Source organism: Eschrichtius robustus, chromosome 16 (assembly GCF_028021215.1).
Source record: "Eschrichtius robustus isolate mEscRob2 chromosome 16, mEscRob2.pri, whole genome shotgun sequence".
In the NCBI taxonomy this organism is placed as follows: Eukaryota; Metazoa; Chordata; class Mammalia; order Artiodactyla; family Eschrichtiidae; genus Eschrichtius; species Eschrichtius robustus.
In genome coordinates, this window is record NC_090839.1 from 28,281,351 (window position 1) to 28,301,425 (window position 20,075).

The 20,075-nt window shown below is 39.2% G+C and overlaps 1 protein-coding gene across 2 annotated transcripts in view; it reads right to left on the reverse strand.

Moving 5' to 3' along the window:
• CSNK2A1 (casein kinase 2 alpha 1) overlaps positions 1–20,075 on the reverse strand; it is a 55,403-nt gene that overhangs the window by 12,160 nt on the left and 23,168 nt on the right. For both annotated transcript variants that reach the window (XM_068565513.1, XM_068565514.1), the window contains exons 2-7: positions 13,293–13,502; positions 10,817–10,928; positions 6,369–6,470; positions 5,804–5,854; positions 3,712–3,771; positions 2,138–2,221 (exon numbers count right to left, since the gene is read on the reverse strand). In XM_068565513.1, the coding sequence (XP_068421614.1) occupies positions 2,138–2,221; positions 3,712–3,771; positions 5,804–5,854; positions 6,369–6,470; positions 10,817–10,928; positions 13,293–13,393 (510 nt within the window). In that variant the 5' untranslated portion in view covers positions 13,394–13,502. The remainder of the gene's footprint in view (positions 1–2,137; positions 2,222–3,711; positions 3,772–5,803; positions 5,855–6,368; positions 6,471–10,816; positions 10,929–13,292; positions 13,503–20,075) is intronic.

The window sequence follows — 20,075 nt, forward strand, 5'->3', positions numbered from 1 at the left end:
TCAATTCTCCACACAGAATGATCCTTTATGATTATAAATTCATAGGAATTTGGAGATGTTCTGTGTACCCTTCACCAGTTCCCCTGATGGTAATATCTTACGTAACTATAGCACAATATCAAAACCAGGAAACTGACAATTCAGAGACCTTTCTTTTTCAGCAGTTTTACATGCATAAGTGTGTATATAGTACTACACAATTTTATTACATGTGCAGCTTCATATAGCTTACACCACAAGATAAAGGACATCACCACAAATGTCCTTTGCGCTATACCTTCCTCTCACTTTCTAACCCCTGGTAACCTCTCTGTTTTCTAACTCTATCATTTTGAGAGTATTATAGAAATGGAACCATCAGTTTAACGTTTTGAGACTGCTTTTTTTCACTCAGCATGAGACCCATCCAAGCTGTTTCATTATCAATAGTTCTTACTAATCAGTAACAATACTACATGGTATAGATACACCAGAGTTTGATGAAATCATTTACGCACTGAAGGTTTTTGTGTGGACCTAAGTCTTTGTTTCTCTGGGATAAATGTCACTGCTGGATTGTTTATAGCTTTTAAAGAAACTGACAAACTATAAAACAATAGTTTGACATTTTCCAAAACGAGTATGCCACTTGACATTCCCATCAGCAATGTATGAAAGATTGAGTTACCCTGCATCCTTGTCCGTATTTGGAACTGTCACTATTTTTTATTTTAGCTGTTCTAATACATGCGTAGTGAACTTTTAAATACGCAAGTGAGAACTTACCAACCCTCTGCTCAAATCCTGCAAAACCCCTGTGTGTTCGGAGAAAAGGCCTGACAGTGATCTTCCAGGTTTTGCATAAACTGGTTCTATTTATCTCTCTGATCTCCTTTCCTTCCCCTCTTCCCCGTGTTCATTCTATCCCAGCTCTATCCTTGTGCTGTTCCAACACGCCAGGCACATTCTTGTCTCAGGGGTTTGCATCTGCTATATCCTCTTCCCGAGACTGCATGGTTGATTCCCTTCAAGTGTTCTCCAAAACGTCACCTTCCTAATGAAACCTTCTCCTTACCACCTTTAAAACTGCAACACCCTCTGCCACTCCCTATTCCTGTTTTATTTTTTCTTCCACATCACTTTTAACTTTCTATCCTACCAGTCTCCCCCAGATGTGAGCTCCTATGGACAAGAATTTTTTTATCTATTTTTGTCTCACACATATATCCCCAGCCTCCAGAACAATACCTATTACATAGTGTGTGCTTAAAAGAATACTAACTAAATAAACAAATCACCTATATCCCCAAAGCCTACAACAGAGAGCCATCACTGCATAAAAGGTGGGCTTGGGTCACCTTAAAAAACAGAAATGTAACACTGCAGCTTTCATTAAAAGTACTTGTAGAGCTCAGGGGCCTCATGATACTTGCTAATAAGCAGCAGCATTTTCTGAATATTTCATCCATTTCACAACTGTACACACTTAATTCTCACAATAACCTAGTGGCATGCAAGACAAATATTACTTGTATAGCCACTGTATAGGTTTAAAAAAAAAAAGAGGCAGATGAGAAAGGCATTTCCCAAGAGAGTAGTTTTTCAATAAATAAGACTAGAAACCAGGTTCCCTGCCAAAACTAATGTTTTACCCACTATACTAATCTGTTTTCTTTTTGATAGGAATATAAATGAATGAATAATGTTTTAATCATTGTGATTTAAAAAAAAAATTTTATTCTAGTTGATTGACAATGTTGTGTTAATTTCTGCTGTAAAGAAAAGTGATTCAGTCATACATATATATACATTCTTTTCCATTAGGGTTTATCACAGGATATTGAATATAGTTCCCTGTGCTATAGAGTAGGACCCTGTTGTTTATCTATTCTAGAAACTCCCAGTCCATCCTTCCCCCACCCCCCTCCCCCTTGGCATCCACAGTTTGTTCTCTGTGTCTGTGAGTCTGTTTCATAGATAAGTTCTTAATGTCATATTGTAGATTCCACACTGATTTGTTCATTCATTCATTCATCAAATATTTATTAAGTGCCTAACAGGTACCACGGACTATGACAGATGCTAGGAATAAAATCTTGAAGATGGGTTGTTAACTCTATCATGTTGATAAATAAGACTTGTCCATCTATCACTTTACCTTTCTGTGCTCATGATCAATCATGACATTATGGGGCTTTACATCTCTGTGCATAATCCCCATGCTGTGACAATAATCCAGGGCCTGTGGGAGGAACAGGTAAGAAAGGAAAGCGTTAGCTTGTTTAAGAGCGATTTTTTAGTTAAAGTCCCTTACCTTTTCCTCCACAGTTTTCCTTCTAGCCTCACAACACTCCTGAGAGTCAAACTAAGGACAATCACTTCCGCAGGTATTTTTTAGAGACTTGTGCAAACCCATGCATGGCCTCTAAACTTCAAATCCTGTTCTTGCACAGTTGTTTCAACATCCTTTTTGTTAAAAAGACTCAAAGCGTACACCAATTACATGACTTCCAATTTCTCCCCCTTACCCAAAGCCTGGATTATTTTCACAAACACGAGCCCCTCAAAAGAAGAAAACTGATCTGTACTACAAACCTCGTATTCAAAGAACAGTAATTCTTTAGCAGCTAAGAGTCTGCAATAGAGGTCGGGAAACCACGGCCCATGGGCCAAATATGGCCTGCTGCTTGTTTTTGTGAATGCTTAATTGGAACACAGCCACATCTATTTGTTTGCATGTTGCCTGTGGCTGCTTTCATGCTACAACATCAGAGGTGAGTAGTGTGAGAAAGACCCTATGGCCCACAAAGCCAAAAATTTTACCATTTGTCCTTGTAAAGGAGTTTGCCAACTCCTGGTTTATGACATCAAACCCAATTTGAAAACCATGTCCAATCTCAAACTACTGAGTGGCATAACCTCTGGGGCTTGCTAATCCAGGCCTTCAAGTAAGCTGATGTCATTGGCCAAGTTCTCGTCCTTTCTGAAGGGCAACTTGGGTTCCTATGGTTCCCAGGGTTAGGCAAGCATATCCTTAACTTTCGGAAGTCCTGCTTGCCACAAGAATGCATGAGCCAATGGAAAGATCAAATATTTCTGCTGGCATAGCCTCTTCAGGGTACTTCTAAGGTTCAAATGCAGGTTTTATGTCAATCCTCATTTAGTAAGACACTAGCCAACTCTTAGCAATCTTCTTATCTATAAAGCTGATCTTCTGACTACCAGAAGCAATATATTTGGTGATCCCACTTCAGGAATCAAAGTTCATTCTAAATCACCAATCTCTAAGCACAGATTTACATAATCTTTAGGACAATGGCCCTTTGAGGGCTGAGTTAAAGTTTACTGTTTTACTTGTTCAATTTTAAGTGAAATAAAGTACACCAGAAGCCAGTACACCAGGAGTTATTTTTTTTTTTTTTTACAAGTTTTGACAATTTAACTGTAACTTTCGTAAGAGCAAGATAGAGATTACAAATATTTGTTAAGGAGTCCCACCTCTCTTCTAAATACCCCTTCTAAAGCATTATAAATTATATTCTTACTAGACCCTTATTCCATAACCTTTACATCAGCATAAGAATTCTGATGCTACTAATTTATTAAAAATTTATATAAACAGACCCCCAAACCCCATATTTTACAAAGTTATCCCACTGGCTTTTCTACAGTCATTTGGATTATTTAACAAAGGGGAGATCTAAAGATATTTAGTATTCAAGGTTCTCTTACCTTCAGAATCTCATACATGTAAAATCGAATATCATAGTCTGTTAACGTCTGGTACAATTGCTGTTAAAGACAAATGGAACATTTGAGCCATGAAATAGTACTGAAAGGAAGGAAATTTCTCATCCTCATTTGTAGTAATTCAAATCAAGACTGGGCTCATTTACCACTGTTCTAAGATCTGTCTGTTCACCAGTCTCTACTTCTCCAACATTAACACTAAAGAGATACTTTGGGTCTTTAACTCTATATATAAAAGTGAAGAATTACTTAAGTTCATATTGCTGAAGCTATAATCTACTTTTGGGAACATACCAATTTACATATGCAACATGCACTGATATACATTTGTAGTTTTTCATTTACCTCCAGATCTTCTCATAAAACACATGTGGGCAAACACATAGCCTCCTTAGTAGGAAATTCATTCACCTTTGGCCTACAGTTACAGGCACTGCAGATCACCAGTGGGTATGCAGATGGATTGCTGCCAAATCTGCTGAGCCAATTTAACAGAACTGTCCCAATTTGAAAGTAAACTCTGAACATGTCATGAAAGTAAACTCTGAACATGTCATGTATCTTTTCCAGTTTCTAAAGAGTTTCAGACTTTAAAAAAAAAAAAAAGTACATATCATTAAATGGTCAGTGGTGTCCTCTGACAACATCTTCCTTGAAGTTATCATTCTGATTCTAAAACAATTCTTCTTCCTTTTTTCCTCCACTCAGCAAAAGAATTCACTCATTTATTGATACCTAACATTTCTTTTTTTAAATTTATGTATTTATTTATTTTTGGCTGCATTGGGTCTTCGTTGCTGTCGCGGGCTTTCTCTAGCTGCAGCAAGCGGGGGCTACTCTTCGCTGCAGTGCATGGGCTTCTCACTGCAGTGGCTTCTCTCATTGCAGAGCACAGGCTCTAAGCACGCGGGCTTCAGTAGTTGTGGCACACGGGCTCAGTAGTTGTGGCTTGCTGGCTCTAGAGCACAAGCTCAGTAGTTGTGGCGTACGGGCTTAATTGCTCCGTGGCATGTGGGATCTTCCTGGACCAGGGCTCAAACCTGTGTCCCCTGCATTGGCAGGCGGATTCTTAACCACCACACCACCAGGGAAGTCCCATATACCTAATGATACTGGCCTGGTGCAAAGGCAAGTCAAATACCTTTACAAGTTAAAACCCAAGAGAGTGCCTACATTCTTCTGTTGTGCTGGAGTTGAGAATTGTTGAAATTGGCCAGAAGTCAGAGATATCTGTTGCAGAGGTTTGCGCTTCACCAGAATTTACACTACCCTTCCCCACCCATCTCTTTTTAAGATCTAGAACCCAAAGCTTCTGAGGAATCCTAAGGTATAAGCAAGCAGTCCTTGCTTTTATATATACACAATACATTTCTTCTTGAACTTTGTCATTTTAAAGAGAAATGCCCTAAGGTCGGATCCTGACTAAACATGAGCTGTTGCTTTCATTAAGTATGACATCACTGGAAACTGTCAAACGAATGGTAAACTGTCAAATGGTGAGAAATAAAAGTACTGGTCATTAGAAAGAGCACTAAACAAATAAAAAGGCAAAATACCAAGATATGGAAAGTGAGCACTGTTTGTACAAGAGTATGTCTATATTTAAATTTAGCACTGTAAGGGGACTTCCCTGGCGGTCCAGTGGTAAAGAATCCGCCTTCCAATGCAGGGGACATGGGTTCGATCCCTGGTCGGGGAACTAAGATCCCACATGCCTCAGGGCAACTAAGCCCGCATGCCGCAACTACTGAGCTCGCGTGCCTCAACGAGAGAGCCCACGCACCCTGGAACCCGTGCGCCACAACTAGAGAGAAAACCCGCACGCCACCAACTAGAGAGAAGCCCATGTGCCTCAACGAAGATCCCGCATGCCACAACTAAGACCTGATGCAGCCGAAAGGAAATGAGGAAGGGAGGGAGGGAGGGAGGAAAGGAAAAAAAAATTAGCACTGTAAGGATGAAAAGCTCTTTTTAAGTAAGTTAGAAGGAAGCTCTTCTAACAGTAACATCCCTGAAAGACTTTCTATGTGGTCTAAAAACCCAACAGCCTGAAATGGTTGGTTATACATTATACCTTGAAGTCTGTGTTGTTTACGTGTTCAAAAACCAAGGCAGGAGTTCGTGACTAGGGGAAAGAAAAAGAAAACACACATTAGTAATAGCCCTGGCAGCTTTAGTGGGCACAATGTTTGCAGACACTACGTGGTGAATTTGGCAGTCCTTGCCTCAGTAGTAGGAAACCCTCTATTGCTATAAGCCCTCCCCACTCTGATCATCACCACACTTAGGTCATATTGGGGATGGATTTCAAACAGAAGACATGGAGCTGAAGTCTCACCAGGCTCTAGGCAGCCCAACAATGCGCCCATCGCCCATCGGCATCGGACCTGAGTTTGCAAAATGGATTAACACATTTCAGTTTCCAGTGCTATCAGTCTCTTAGCCTAGAAGAATAAGAAATAGTCTGTGGGTGGAGGTCTCTTTGAAAGAAAGACCCAAGCTAGTTAAGTGGTATAACTGATAAAGCACTTTTAAAGCAGGACTTAATGGTAGAGGGAGGAACAAACAGAGGCCAGTTGTGCTCAGGGTCAAACACCACCTCAGCCCTGGTGGGCCTTACTAGCGCCTATTATACTCACCACAGGGTCTTTTACAATGTCTGCCAGTGTGATGATGTTGGGACCGCCTCGCAAATTCTCCAAAATCTTTATTTCACGCTTGATTTTCTTCTTCTTTACTGGCTGAAAGGGTAAAAGTACATCATTAAAAAAATTATTTCAGGATATTTCAACAGGTAATGTAATACATGAATGGCTTACTTATGAGCTCCTTGAAGGAAGGAAATGTGTCAGATTTATCTCTGAATACCCCTTCTCCTAGCCCTGTGCCAGGTATTTGCAGGTACTTAGCAAATACTGAATTGAAAGAAAAAAAGATTTCCACTCCAAAGACCAAAACTGCAGAATATCCATTTAATTCCAATCATCAGTCCTAATGTGTTAACTTTTAAAAACTATACAAACTAGGAATGTAAATGGTAATACTAAGATATATCTAGAAAAATCTTTTTATTAATTAGCATGAAACATGGGGCTCTTTCCATTCCTTCCTCTAAGTCTTATAAACACCCTACAGAAATGAAGGCGATCAGGACCAACAGCAAAGATGGCCACACCATCTTTGTGCAGTATAACCTTGTGGGTTAAATGTGTGCCTAATGTGAATCCTTCTTTCATTGCCTGCTAGCTGTGTCTGTGGGCAAGTTATATAACCTCTCTAAACCTTTCATTACGCGTAAAACGATCAACAAGAGTACTTATCTCATAATATTATTGCAAGGATCAAATGAGATATCTGAAAGGACCTCAGAATATGGCTGAGACATAACACATAATATCTGTCTAGCCTTATAACCAATATATCCTCCATATTCCTTTATCTTCAGCCATCATTTCCACATCTGCTCTGGTACAGAAATCTCTTTCTTGTTTTTTTTTGAGAAGGGCTTTGGTCCAAATGCACCTCCTCTACAAAACCTTCTTTCTAAACAGTCTAAAACAGTGCTGGTCCAAAAGAAATATAATGCAGGCCACACGTGTATTTTATTTTTTATTTTTTTGGCCGCGCCTCACGGCTTGTGGGATCTTAGTTTCCACACCAGGGACTGAACCTAGGCTGTGGCAGTGAAAGTGCCGAGTCCTAACCACTGGACCGCCAGGGAATTCCCCACAGGTGTATTTTAAATGTTCTAGTACCCTCGTTTAAAAAATATAAAGAAACAGACAAAATTAATTTTAATAATACATTTTAGTTAACAAAAATATAACCAAAATGTTATCATTTCAACATGTAAATCAATATAAAAAATTACTAATGAGCAATTTTATATTCTTTTTTTTTGTACTAGGCCTTTGAAATCTGCTGTATTTTATGCTTACAGCATATCTCAGTTTGGACCAGCCATATTTCAAATGCTCAATAACCACGTGTGACCTATGTCTGCCACACTGGACCAGGCAATCTTTCCTATTGGTGTTGGTCACCTCAGACTACTGACACACTGCATACGCTTCTTAGAAACTGTTGTAAGTATATATCATCTCTTCATTAACAAGACTACTGGTTACTAAACTTTGATTATCAACCTGGGATTTTTAATATACAAACTGTATAGATCTGCTGAATCAGAATCTTGAGAACAGAGCTGGAGATCTGTTTTTAGACACTTCTCAGGTTGATAATCCAGATCTAGGAACTACCAAACAATACTGTAGACTCTTTTAACCTTTTCTTGAGTCCTAAGCACATGGTACAGCAGGAAGCAAGCACATTTTGGAAACAGACTGTCCTCAAAACCTGGCTTTGTAGCTGTGTAGCTTTGGGAAAAGCACTTAAGTGTTTCTGAACTTTACACTTGCCTTGCAGAACTGTGATGTAAATACTACAGCTACAAAAGGGCCCAATGCAAAGTAGACAGTCAATAAATGGAAGCTGGGAATTCCCTGGCGGTCCAGTGGTTAGGACTCCAAGCTTTCACTGCCGAGGGCCCGGGTTCGATCCCTGGTCGGGGAATTAAGATCCCGCAAGCCATGAGGCGTGGCCAAAAAATAAAAATAAAAAAACATATTAAAAGTAAATAAATAAACGGAAGCTGTTTTACTAATAGTGAATTCCACATTTAATTCAATCCATGGCCTCAGCCTTGCTTCTATTAGAACTCACTACACTGGCTAGGAAACAAGCTGATCACAAGTTTTCTATTTGCTTTGACTATCAGATCTTTCTGATCTGCTGGAGTATCTAGGAGATGTTTCTACTCTCCAGGAACTAATCCATCAATCTCTCTCCTGTTTTCTACTAAATCACTATATCCCAACTGCTGGTTGATGGCAAAAAGCTACTGGTTTACAAAACTTCTATTCTACAGAACCCTTAAAATCTATAAACTTACAAAAGCTAGACAGACCAGGCAGGTCACTTAAATCCTAATTTAATGTGATCAATGCAAATTTTGTCTAATAAATGGGGGGAAATTAAAAAATTTAAATATAGTTATGAATGAACTTAATCTATAATTATACCATCTAGCTACACAGTTACAGTAACATATACAGTACAGTTAGGAAAAGACTGAGCTAGAAAAAAAAATCTTTCCAAACCACCCATCACTCAAGACCATCAATGGCTCTCAACAACCTAGATGAGATAAAAATCATATTTTTCAAGGCTGGAAGGAAATGGAGATGTTATCTTTTCCCAGGCCATCACTAATTTAATCTCCCTTTCCAAGTTTACTTCCCATGTATGATCACATGACAGCTTCCACATGAAACATTTCTCTGACTTATTTCTTCCTCTTTTCTTAATCTTGTGCATTCTAGATTATGCTTCCCTTCCATGCTCCCATGCACACCAATCCAAATCCTTCTCCCACTCAGGGCCTGAAAACAGTTCCAGGGAGCTTTGCCTAACCATCACCACTCTCTTCTGAACTGTAAGACTCACTATTTATGCCTTTCAGATGACTCTAAATAATATATCACCTCAGTCTATCATATACGTTTCCATAGGAATATCATCTTACAATTACACAGAACTTCTGTTTCCAAAGTATATATCTATATACAATTTTGTATTTGATCCTGGTAACTCTCATTTTCACAGATGAACCAATATGTCTTAAATAGTTAAAAGGACTACCATGGCTAATTACTTTTAGAGTTTGGATTAGAATCCAAATGTCCCGATTTTCCAGCCTAGTTCTCTTTCTACACAAGATAAGATATAAATACTTAAACTTTGGTTCCCGAAAGGTATGCCAAAACACCCTCAGCAAATTCACAGGTGTTCTGTGGGATTTTTAATTTTTGAGGGAAAACGCCAGTTAATACTTGCTGTCTGTCAGTCACTGAGTACACTACCAGCCTGAGGTAGTTCAGTTTCAATATTAGATTGCACTACATTCTCTTTAATGGCATATTTTTGTGAAGCTGGGTTTTCAGCAGCTGCTGTGACAAAAAGCAAGTATTGTGCAAAAATCAATGTGGAACAGGAAATGAGGCTGCTGGTGTCCAATCTGATTTCAACATTTGAGAAGCTGTGCAGTGACTAACAGGTATACATATTCCAATAGTAATTAATTATGGTTATATAAGAATAAAATAAAATTACTTTTCTCTTTCAACTTATGTGTATAATTTTTTAAATGGCTACCAGTTGAAACACAAATACTTTTTTTAGTTATTTGGACTTAACTACTTAATAAACAAAACTGTATTTCTTTTGGCTTAGGGGTACCATGAGAGTCACTGAGGCAGTATGGGTGCTATAAATTGAGAAAGTCTGGGTCCCTCTGCTTCTCATGTCAAATATGGAAAAAGTTCCTGTGACAAGGAACTGTATGCTAAGTTCCTGGTATATGGCAGTGTACAGTACAGTTATAACTAAATCACAATTTGCATACAGGTAGCCCATTGGCCAAATCTAGCCTGTACGGTGTTTTAAAAAACTCGAGCCAACATTTAAAAACCAGGGGAATTAGTATACAAATATAAATGTCTAGCTTCTTTTTGCGAAACAGTACCAAACAACATTAGACTTGCACTACTGCTGGGCAATCATCAGCTGGAGCTGGAGCACATGCCATAGTACCCATCACTCACATCTTCTAATCATGGGCACTTAAATCAGACTAGCTGCATTAATGTCATCCACCTGTCCTCTAAAAGTCTGCATTTGTGACTCCTCATCTTTACACAGTAGAGCTAACAACTCATTGAAAACAAAAGCATGGAATAGAACTAAAAATGTAAGAAACAGGAAATCAGTGTTAGGCAAGACCTAGGACAGAGAAGACTGAATCTTGACTCCCTCCCTCTGCCACAATCTAGCTGTACGATTTGAGTCAAACACTTCTCTTGCTTCAGTTTCCTGATCTGTCAAATGAAGATAATCTCTTCTATCGACTTCAAAGGAGCAATAAAATCAAGGTGTTAAAGCACTCCAAAAACCCTTTCAAGCGCTACTTTAAAAAAAAATTCTAAACTCCAAAAACCTGTGAAGTTATAATCTCTCTTCTTGTACTTACCTTGAGAATTTTAACAACAACTTTTTCATTATTTGTGATGTTGATGGCTTCAAATACTTCACTGTATTTACCCCGGCCTAATTTTCTAACCAGCTGGTAGTCATCTTGATTTCTGGGAACAAAGAGTCAAAGTCACAATAATTTAAAAAGTTCAAACTATCAAGCACTAATTCAACTTACAAAACTATAGCCAGTAGAGTAAAAGAAATAAAACGTATTTCAAATAATCCCCCAATTTGCTTCTTTGTATTTTTAAAAACTTTGGCCAATTTAAAATGTGTGTTCCAAATCCTAGAATTAAAAAATTTAAGACTTTCAGTTATTCTTTCAAATCCCAAGTTGTTCACATCTCTATTGACATACCACACGTAGATAGCTTGTATTGGGGTTTGTTATGTATGTTTGTCTCCAACAGACAGCTTTCCCTTGGAAAATAATTTTTATATATTCCTGTCCCTCAGTGCCTGGCTCAGTGTTGGCATCTTACAGGAAGTCAATACAGGGATATTTCAATTCAGCCACACTTTGGGAGCAGCCGATTTTTAATGGGTCTCTTTGCAGATAAGTGGCTTTCAAACATATAGGTTTGACCTCCAACTTGCCCTCCAAAGCTCTGAGGACAGTCCACGTAATGAAGTTTGCAAACCACACTACAGATCATGAACCACAGTTAGGTGTCCCTTCCCCTACTTTTACCCATATTCCAAGACTACTAAGCAACATCAGAGGTGAAAAAGAATAAGGGAAATGCTAACATTTTCTCCCTGCCTCTGCTTACAACTTAGAGGAATTTGCTCTAAAGAATGAGAGTCTTTTCTTTTCTTTCTTTTTTTTTTTTTTTAAAGATAACTGCAACTTTTTTCAAAGTTATTTATTTATTTATTTATGGCTGTGTTGGGTCTTCGTTTCTGTGCCAGGGCTTTCTCTAGTTGCGGCGAGCGGGGACCACTCTTCATCACGGTGTGCGGGCCTCTCGCTATCGCGGCCTCTCTTGTTGCGGAGCACGGGCTCCAGACGCGCAGGCTCAGTAACTGTGGCTCACGGGCCCAGTTGCTCCGTGGCATGTGGGATCTTCCCGGACCAGGGCTCGAACCCGTGTCCCCTGCATTGGCAGGCAGATTCTCAACCACTGCGCCACCAGGGAAGCCCGAGAGTCTTTTCAATAAGGCCTAAATGCTATTTACTCCTGCTGGAGACACTGAAAATTCAGTGTAAAAAATGTAGAAAATCAGCAATTCATTTTCCTCAAGCAAAAAAAGGAGAAAGTGAATGAACAAAGAAGATAAAAGGTACTAAGGACAGTGGACAATGTAATAATCATGGCAGGTCTAGGGAAGGAAGCTCTTAGTTCTGGTTGAGTTCTTTTCCTGTGGGAGGGCACAGAAAACAAATGCAAGCAAGCAAATAGCACCACGCCAAAAACTCAAAAGGGTTGTTTAGTGCCATTTAAGCAGAACTAAGCTCAAAGCACTTAATTTGAAGAGAGTGGTTGAAATTTCTGCAGTAAAACTCAGGTATTCCTGGAGTCCAAAGCATGTGATGTAAGAGGAAAATTGTTAGATTATCAATAATGATAACACCTATTGGCACTCTACCATGGTTCTTGATGGTATCTTTGAAGCACACTGTGCCTCCTTGTGCAGAGGTAATGTACTTACCGTTAAGAATCATGGCCCAATCAGCATTAAAACACACCCTATGACAAATTTTGAAGACCATTTACATGCTATGAAAATCACATGTGGACAGATATAAAATGTAGTGTATGGGAGCTGCAGCCTTACCAAGTTTTCAAATTGCTATCTTTTGCATTTGAATATCAAAATAATTTTATCACAAAAGGTACGACCTGATCAATTAAATACATACTATGTTGGGACAAGAAATGCAAACATCCAAATGCGACCGCACAGAAAATTAGGAGGGCAAACACAGCTGTTCAGGCAGACTGCAACTGTTCAGGATGCAATTTCGGCTGAATTCCACGTTACACATGGCTAGCCTCATGATAAGGGCAAATGTTTTAAGGGTTTAATTTTGCTTCTCATCAGAAAGAGGACACCTTTCTGGAGAACTGTTTTATCCTTCAGTATCATCATGGGACAACATTCTCTGACCTCAAAAATACTTTATGTAAGAGCCTGGTGTTTTCAAAGTCTCTCAAGTATTAATTCTCACCTAACTGCAAAGCCCTTAGCTGAGCAAGCTAATAGATAACTCTTTGTTACCATACAGAATATATACATCAGAGAAAAGAATAAGAGACCGAAATGTTTTTTAAAGGGTAAACTCATCAGAACTGTTAATTGACCAAAGCCAATACCCTGTTTCTTTACTGTAGAAGAAAACAAAAATTGTGTTCAATCTTGAGGTTTATAACTGTACAGTCAGGGAAGTTTCCTGTTGTAAATTACTCAACAAATCTACAAGAGTCAGCCCTTTGGGTGAGTACAGTGAAGTAAACGGAAATTATTACCCCCATTCCACCACATGTGACTCGTAATCCCAGTACTCTCGGGGTCTGTGCGTATTAACATCTGTGTAAACTCTGGCCCTGCTTGGCACGGGTCCCGACATGTCAGACAGGTTGGCGGACAAAGCTGGACTTGACGTTTGGAGAGATGGCAATCACTGTGTTGAGAGGCAGCTGGGGGTAAGACCTCGTTTCAGAACTGTTTTCTTCAAACTGCAGAAGCAAAACACACAAAGGCCAAGGAACCATTTTTAAAAAGCACATAGGAAGAAAAAAAATCATCCTGAGTAATGGCCTCAAATATACCTCTGGCTCTCCTACCTGTTAACCGATGAATATATCCCAACTGTGCCAATCACAGTGTTTCCTGAAACATGGAGAAAAATTAAAACAAAACACCAAAACCCCAAGAAACATACTTAAACCTATACTGGCCCTAATCCTATTCTACAAAGTAGCCTGTTACCTCTTCATCTAAAGTTTGGATGCTCTTTAAAAGATAGCCTGAAAGGGAAGAATGGCATTGTGGATAAACCCATCAGCATTACTACTATTTATACATTCTACAAAAAGTATTAGCAAGGGATTCCCTAGTGGCACAGTGGTTAAGAATATGCCTGCCAATGCAGGGGACACGGGTTTGAGGCCTGGTCCGGGAAGATCCCACATGCCTCGGAGCAACTAAGCCCGTGCGCCACAACTACTGAGCCTGCGCTCTAGAGCCTGCGAGCCACAACTTTTGTGGCCCGCGCACCTAGAGCCCATGCTCCGCAACAAGAGAAGCCACTGCAGTGAGAAGTCCGTGCACCGCAATGAAGAGTAGCCCTGGCTTGCCGCAAGTAGAAAAAGCCTGTGTGCAGCAACGAAGACCCAATGCAGCCAAAAAAAAAAAAAAAAAAAAAAAAGTATTAGCAAGAACAGCACTTTCCTTTCAACAGCTTTCTACAGCTCAAGTAAGGGTGCTAAAACACTCTAGAATGGTGGCAAAGTCAAGAGTACAAACCTTAGTCTGACTCTAATATTTGATGAACCAGGAAGAGGATAAAGACTTGTTCTCATACATCAAAGTTCAATGTCATTTTATTATTTGGGGAACTTTACGTAATAATAGGTAGGCCAGTGATCACCATTTGAAAGATACACTTGATTTCATTAAAAAGAAAAAGAAAGAAACTAGTAATTTCCTCCTGATTTATGTAATATAGGAGCAAGCTTAATAAAAACTGGTGGAGGGCTTCCCTGGTGGCGCAGTTGTTAAGAATACGCCTGCCAATGAAGGGGACACCGGTTCGAGCCCTGGTCCGGGAAGATCCCACATGCTGTGGAGCAACTAAGCCTGTGCACCACAACTACTGAGCCTGCGCTCTAGAGCCCGCGAGCCACAACTACTGAAGCCCGCACGCCTAGAGCCCGTGCTCCGCAACAAGAGAAGCCACCGCAATGAGAAGCCTGTGGACTGCAACAAAGAGTAGCCCCCGCTCGCCACAACTAGAGAAAACCTGAGCGCAGCAACGAAGACCCAACGCAGCCAAAAATAAATAAATAAAATTAATTAATTAATTAATTAAAAAATAAGTAAATAAAAAAACTGGTGGAAGACAGTAATATATATTGGCTGAACTAATGCAGAATTTGATACCGAGGAAAAGCTGGTAAAATTTTAGAAATGTGCTTTCTACCAAATCAGTAAACTAAGTCTCCTTCATCATGTCTTCCCCGACCACTCCAATCTCGTTATCTCCGTTCTCTGAGATTCCTATAGCATTTGTAGATTCCCTTTACTCTGCATTTAGTTACAAATGTATTGAGGGAACACCCTTCTTCTGTTTGTTTGATGGGATGCTGTCCGATGCATAAATCACAGAATAAAGCCAATCATATTTTAAAAAAATATATTGAGTCTCCAGATGTTATAACCTGAGGAAGACACATCACCCATGCATTTTCTGGCCAAGACTGTGTAACATCAATCTAATTACGAGGCAAAGACAAACAGAAAATGAGGAAGCTTCTATTAAAAAATTCAGGGGTGGGGAGTAATACACTGTGCTCTTCAAACATGCCAATATTATAAAAGATAAAGGAAGGCTAAAGAGACATGACAACTAAATATAATGTCCTACTCTAGACTGTATCCTGTACTAGATGGGGGAAAATGCTATTAAAAATACTATCAGATCAAATGACAAAACTGGATTTAGATTAGGTGTATACAAGAATGCACTCACACATGATAAAGCAAATGGGGTAAAATATAACAGTAAGTAAATCTGGGTAAATGGGGATACAGATGTTTCTTTGTACTATTCTAATTTTGTTGAAACATATATTTTTAAAAATTGTGGTAAAATATACATAATATAAAATTTACCAAAATTAACAACGTTTAAGCATACAGTTCAGAGGCATTAAGTTCATTCACATTCTAGTACAACCATCACCACATCCTCCATCTCTAGAAAATTTTCACCATCCCAAAATGAAACTCTGTACCCATTAAACACCAACTCCCTCCTCCCCCAGCTCCTTATATAACCACCATTCTATTTTTCGTCTCTGAGTTTGACTACTCTAGGTATCTCATGTAAGTGTAATTGTAGAATATTTGTCCTTTTACACTTGGCTCATTTCATTTAGCATGTCTTCAAGGTTCATCCATGTTGTAGTATATGCCAGAATTTCCTTCCTCTTTAAGGCTGAATATCTCCATTGCATGTATATACCATATTTTGTCTATCCATTCATTCATCAATAGACACTTGGGCTGTTTCCACCTTTAGGCTATTGTGAATAACACTGCTATGAACACTGCTGTACAAATATCTTCTGGAGTTCCTCATTTCAATTCTTTTGGGTGGAATTGTGGATCATATGGTAATTCTATCTTTAATTTTTTGAGGAAACCAGCACACTCTTTTCCACAGTGGCTGCATCATTTTATATTCCCATCAGCAATGCACAAAGGCTCCAATTTCTCCACATCCTCTCCAGCATTTATGTAATTTTTTTTTTAAATAGCAGCCATCTTAATGGATATAAAGTGGTATCTCACTGTGGTTTTGACTGGTACTTCTCTAATGATTAGTGATGCTAAGCACTTGTTCAGGTGTTTACTGGCCATTTATTTATCTTCTTTGGAGAGATGACTATTCAAGTCCTTTATTTTTTAATTTTTTTTTCTTTTGCTTGTTGAGTTGTAGAAGTTCCTTATATATTCTGGATACTAATCCCTTATCAGATATGTTATTTGCAAATACTTTCTCCCATTCTGTGAGTTGCCTTTTTATTCTGTTTGTGGTGTCCGCTGATGCACTAAACTTTTAAATTTTGATGAACTCTAATTTGTCTATTTTGTCTTGTTGTCTGTGCTTTTGGTGTCATATCTGTACTATTTTTATTTCTGTCTCTTGTAAATTTGAAGTTACTTCCAAGTAAAAAGTTTTTTAAAAATGGGAATAAGAAAACTGAGGCCCAGAAAGAGGAAAATTTACCTATAATCACATAGCTACTTAACAGGAGAGTTAAGGACTGGCAACCAAACTTCTGATTCTTGTGACGATAATCTTTTTTGCCATGTAATCATAAACTAGTTAGATAACAACAGCTAACATCTACAAGCATTCACTACGTGCTTTATGTGAATTATTTCATAACCCTTACCACACAAGGAACCGGTAAGGACAGTTACCATTACCCCCATTTTACAGATGAGGAAAATGAAGTAAAGAAAGGTTAAGCAACTTGCCAAAGGACACACAGCTAGAAGGAGCTGATGACATTTAACCAGACTACAAAATAGAGATAACTGTATTCACCTCTCAGGTTTGTGGTGAGGATTCAAAGAGATAATAAGTGTAAAGTGTTTAGAACTGTGCCTATTTGAGACCTCTATGAGACTCACTTACAACAATCTACATGTTCTTTCCAATGTTGTATTTAAGCTGGAGCTTAGCTACTACACCAAAAAGTAAGCCAGAAGAGATGTCTCCTTATGCCCACAATTTCAGTGGCTTAAAGCTTTTAGAGGAAGAGCAAGAAAGACTAGGATGGGGGTTAATGCTATCCTCCAAAAGTGTGACAAACAATGATACTCCCCCCCCCAGCAATATATAAGATCAAAAGATCCATCCGTCTACCTACGAATTCTCCAATTCATAAAAGCCCCTATAACTTGCCTCTGTTCAACTCTGGGGTCCCATATGTATACAACTTAAATGGCCAGAACACAATAAAATCATTCAGAAACTTACTAAAAAGTGGACCAAAACTGTCTTCAAAATTATTTCCAAATATTCATTTCTTTGGTTTTATAAAACCACCTGGGTGGGCTTCCCTGGTGGCGCAGTGGTTGAGAATCTGCCTGCCAATGCAGGGGACACTGGTTCGAGCCCTAGTCTGGGAGGATCCCACATGCCGCGGAGCAGCTGGGCCCATGAGCCACAGCTGCTGAGCCTGCGCGTCTGGAGCCTGTGCTCCGCAACAAGAGAGGCTGCGATAATGAGAGGCCCGCGCACCGCAATGAGGAGTGGCCCCCGCTTGCCACAACTAGAGAAAGCCCTCGCACAGAAACGAAGACCCAACACAGCCAAAAATAAATAAATAAATATATAATAAAAATAAGTAAATTAAAAAAATAAAAAAATAAAAATAATAATAATAATAAAAAACAAACAAACAAACAAAAACCACCTGGGTGATAATAACCTAATGTATCTTTACCTAATATTAATTACAAGCACACACACACACCAAACAAGCAAAAACCCAGAAAGCAGACACTTTTATTGTAACTTTTCTTCTTCCCAAAGAAACAAGGTCATTTGTGCTTTAGGACTGCTGGCTTTTTTGGTGACTATTATCACTGCACTAACAGCAGCAAAAGACACTAGGGAGATGGGTAAAGGTGTGTGTATGTGCGCAAACAGCCAAAAACAGTATAGACAACAGCATTAAACCAGTAGAAATACTGTCCCAGGAATTGATGAATTTTTTTTTTTTAATTTAAAAAAAAAAATTTTTTTTTTTTAACTTTTGGGTTTATTTATTTTATTTATTTATTTATTTATTTTTGGGTCTGTTGGGTCTTTGTTTCTGTGCGAGGGCTTTCTCCAGTTGCGGTGAGTGGGGGCCACTCTTCATCGCGGTGCGCGGGCCTCTCACTAACGTGGCCTCTCTTGTTGCGGAGCACAGGCTCCAGACACGCAGGCTCAGTAATTGTGGCTCACGGGCCTAGCTGCTCCGCGGCATGTGGGATCTTCCCAGACCAGGGCTCGAACCCGTGTCCCCTGCATTGGCAGGCAGATTCTCAACCACTGCGCCACCAGGGAAGCCCCGGAATTGATGAATTTTAATGATACTAAACTCTTAAATTCTTACCTTCTTCTCTGAAACAGTATCTTTCTCTTCAGTCTCTATATTCCTTTATGGGTATTTTATTCTTTCTGTTGATATTCTATAAGACACCCTTTAACTGTGGATCTCAAAGCTCTTCCCCAATGAACTTACGAAGTTTGTAAAATCAGCACAAATTTAATAAATGGGATTAGATGCAATATGCAATGTGATGAAGCAAGCAGTGGAGTCCTGGGTTCGAATCCCTATTTGGCTACAGGACTCTACTGGGGTTCTTCCAGCTTTGATTCATCACTTATAAAACCTGCCTAACTGCACTTGCAGACTGAAGGGAAGCTCAAGTAAGATATCTTCCAGAAAGGGCTCAAAAACACTGAACACATGTAAATTATTATTAAATGATTACTATCCCATTGCTCCTTAGTGAAAACTAATAAGCAGAAACCTAACCTTAAAAAGGCTGTGGTCTTCACTCCTAGTTTTCTTCAAAGTACAGAAATTATAGGAGCTGTGGTTAACTCCCAGCCTCTGAGGGCCAACTCATGGGTGGACAAAACGAGACCTCATTTCTCCGTGGGAATCATCTGACTCACATGGAAAATATTCCCCAACTCCCATTTATTAGCCCATGTATCAATCACACTCTTATCACCCAGTCTTCTGCTCTCGTAAGGCCTTGGCATTCTCTGAGAAGCACAGAGCAAGGCTATTCACTAATGAAACTCCTGAGATTCTCAAGTACTTGTTTGACTGGCCCTTGCAGCTTTGTGCCTCATCAACTGGGACCTAATTTATGAACTGGTGAATTTGATTCTCCACTGGGAGGACAACGAGCTATTTTGCAGTAACCCAAAGAGGTGCTTCACTTTACTGTCATGCATACCAAATAATCTGCTTAGAGTAAGAGAGTCATTCACATGAATTCCAAATAGTTGGCCTTCATTAATTATGCGGGGAGAAGAAAACAGGGGTGGGGGAGGGTGGGGTGTGTCTTCTTAAACTATAGCTTAACAACTTCAGATAAATAAAATGGTGCAGGGAGGGATGAGGGAGGGTGATGGAATGGGGTAAAGACGGGATGTGAAAAGACAGAAAAAAGAAGATAAACATTATTCTATTCAGAAATACTATTTCACTTGTACTGCTGTAAATGTGTATGTATATTCACATGCAGCCTAACAGGAAGGAAATACAGGGACAGTCTAAATCTCTCAACTACAGATTTGGTTCTTTCAGACATTCCTTCCTTTGTTCATCCCTTAAATATATGAGCACCTACTATGAAAAAGTATTATGACAGGCTTTGGGAATACAATAATGAGCAAGGCAGAACGGTGAGACGAATGTGCCTTTAAGATTTTATCTGCAGATTAAGGATAATGGAAATTCACTGAAGAATTTTAAGCAGAAAAGTGACCCATATGTACATTTTGA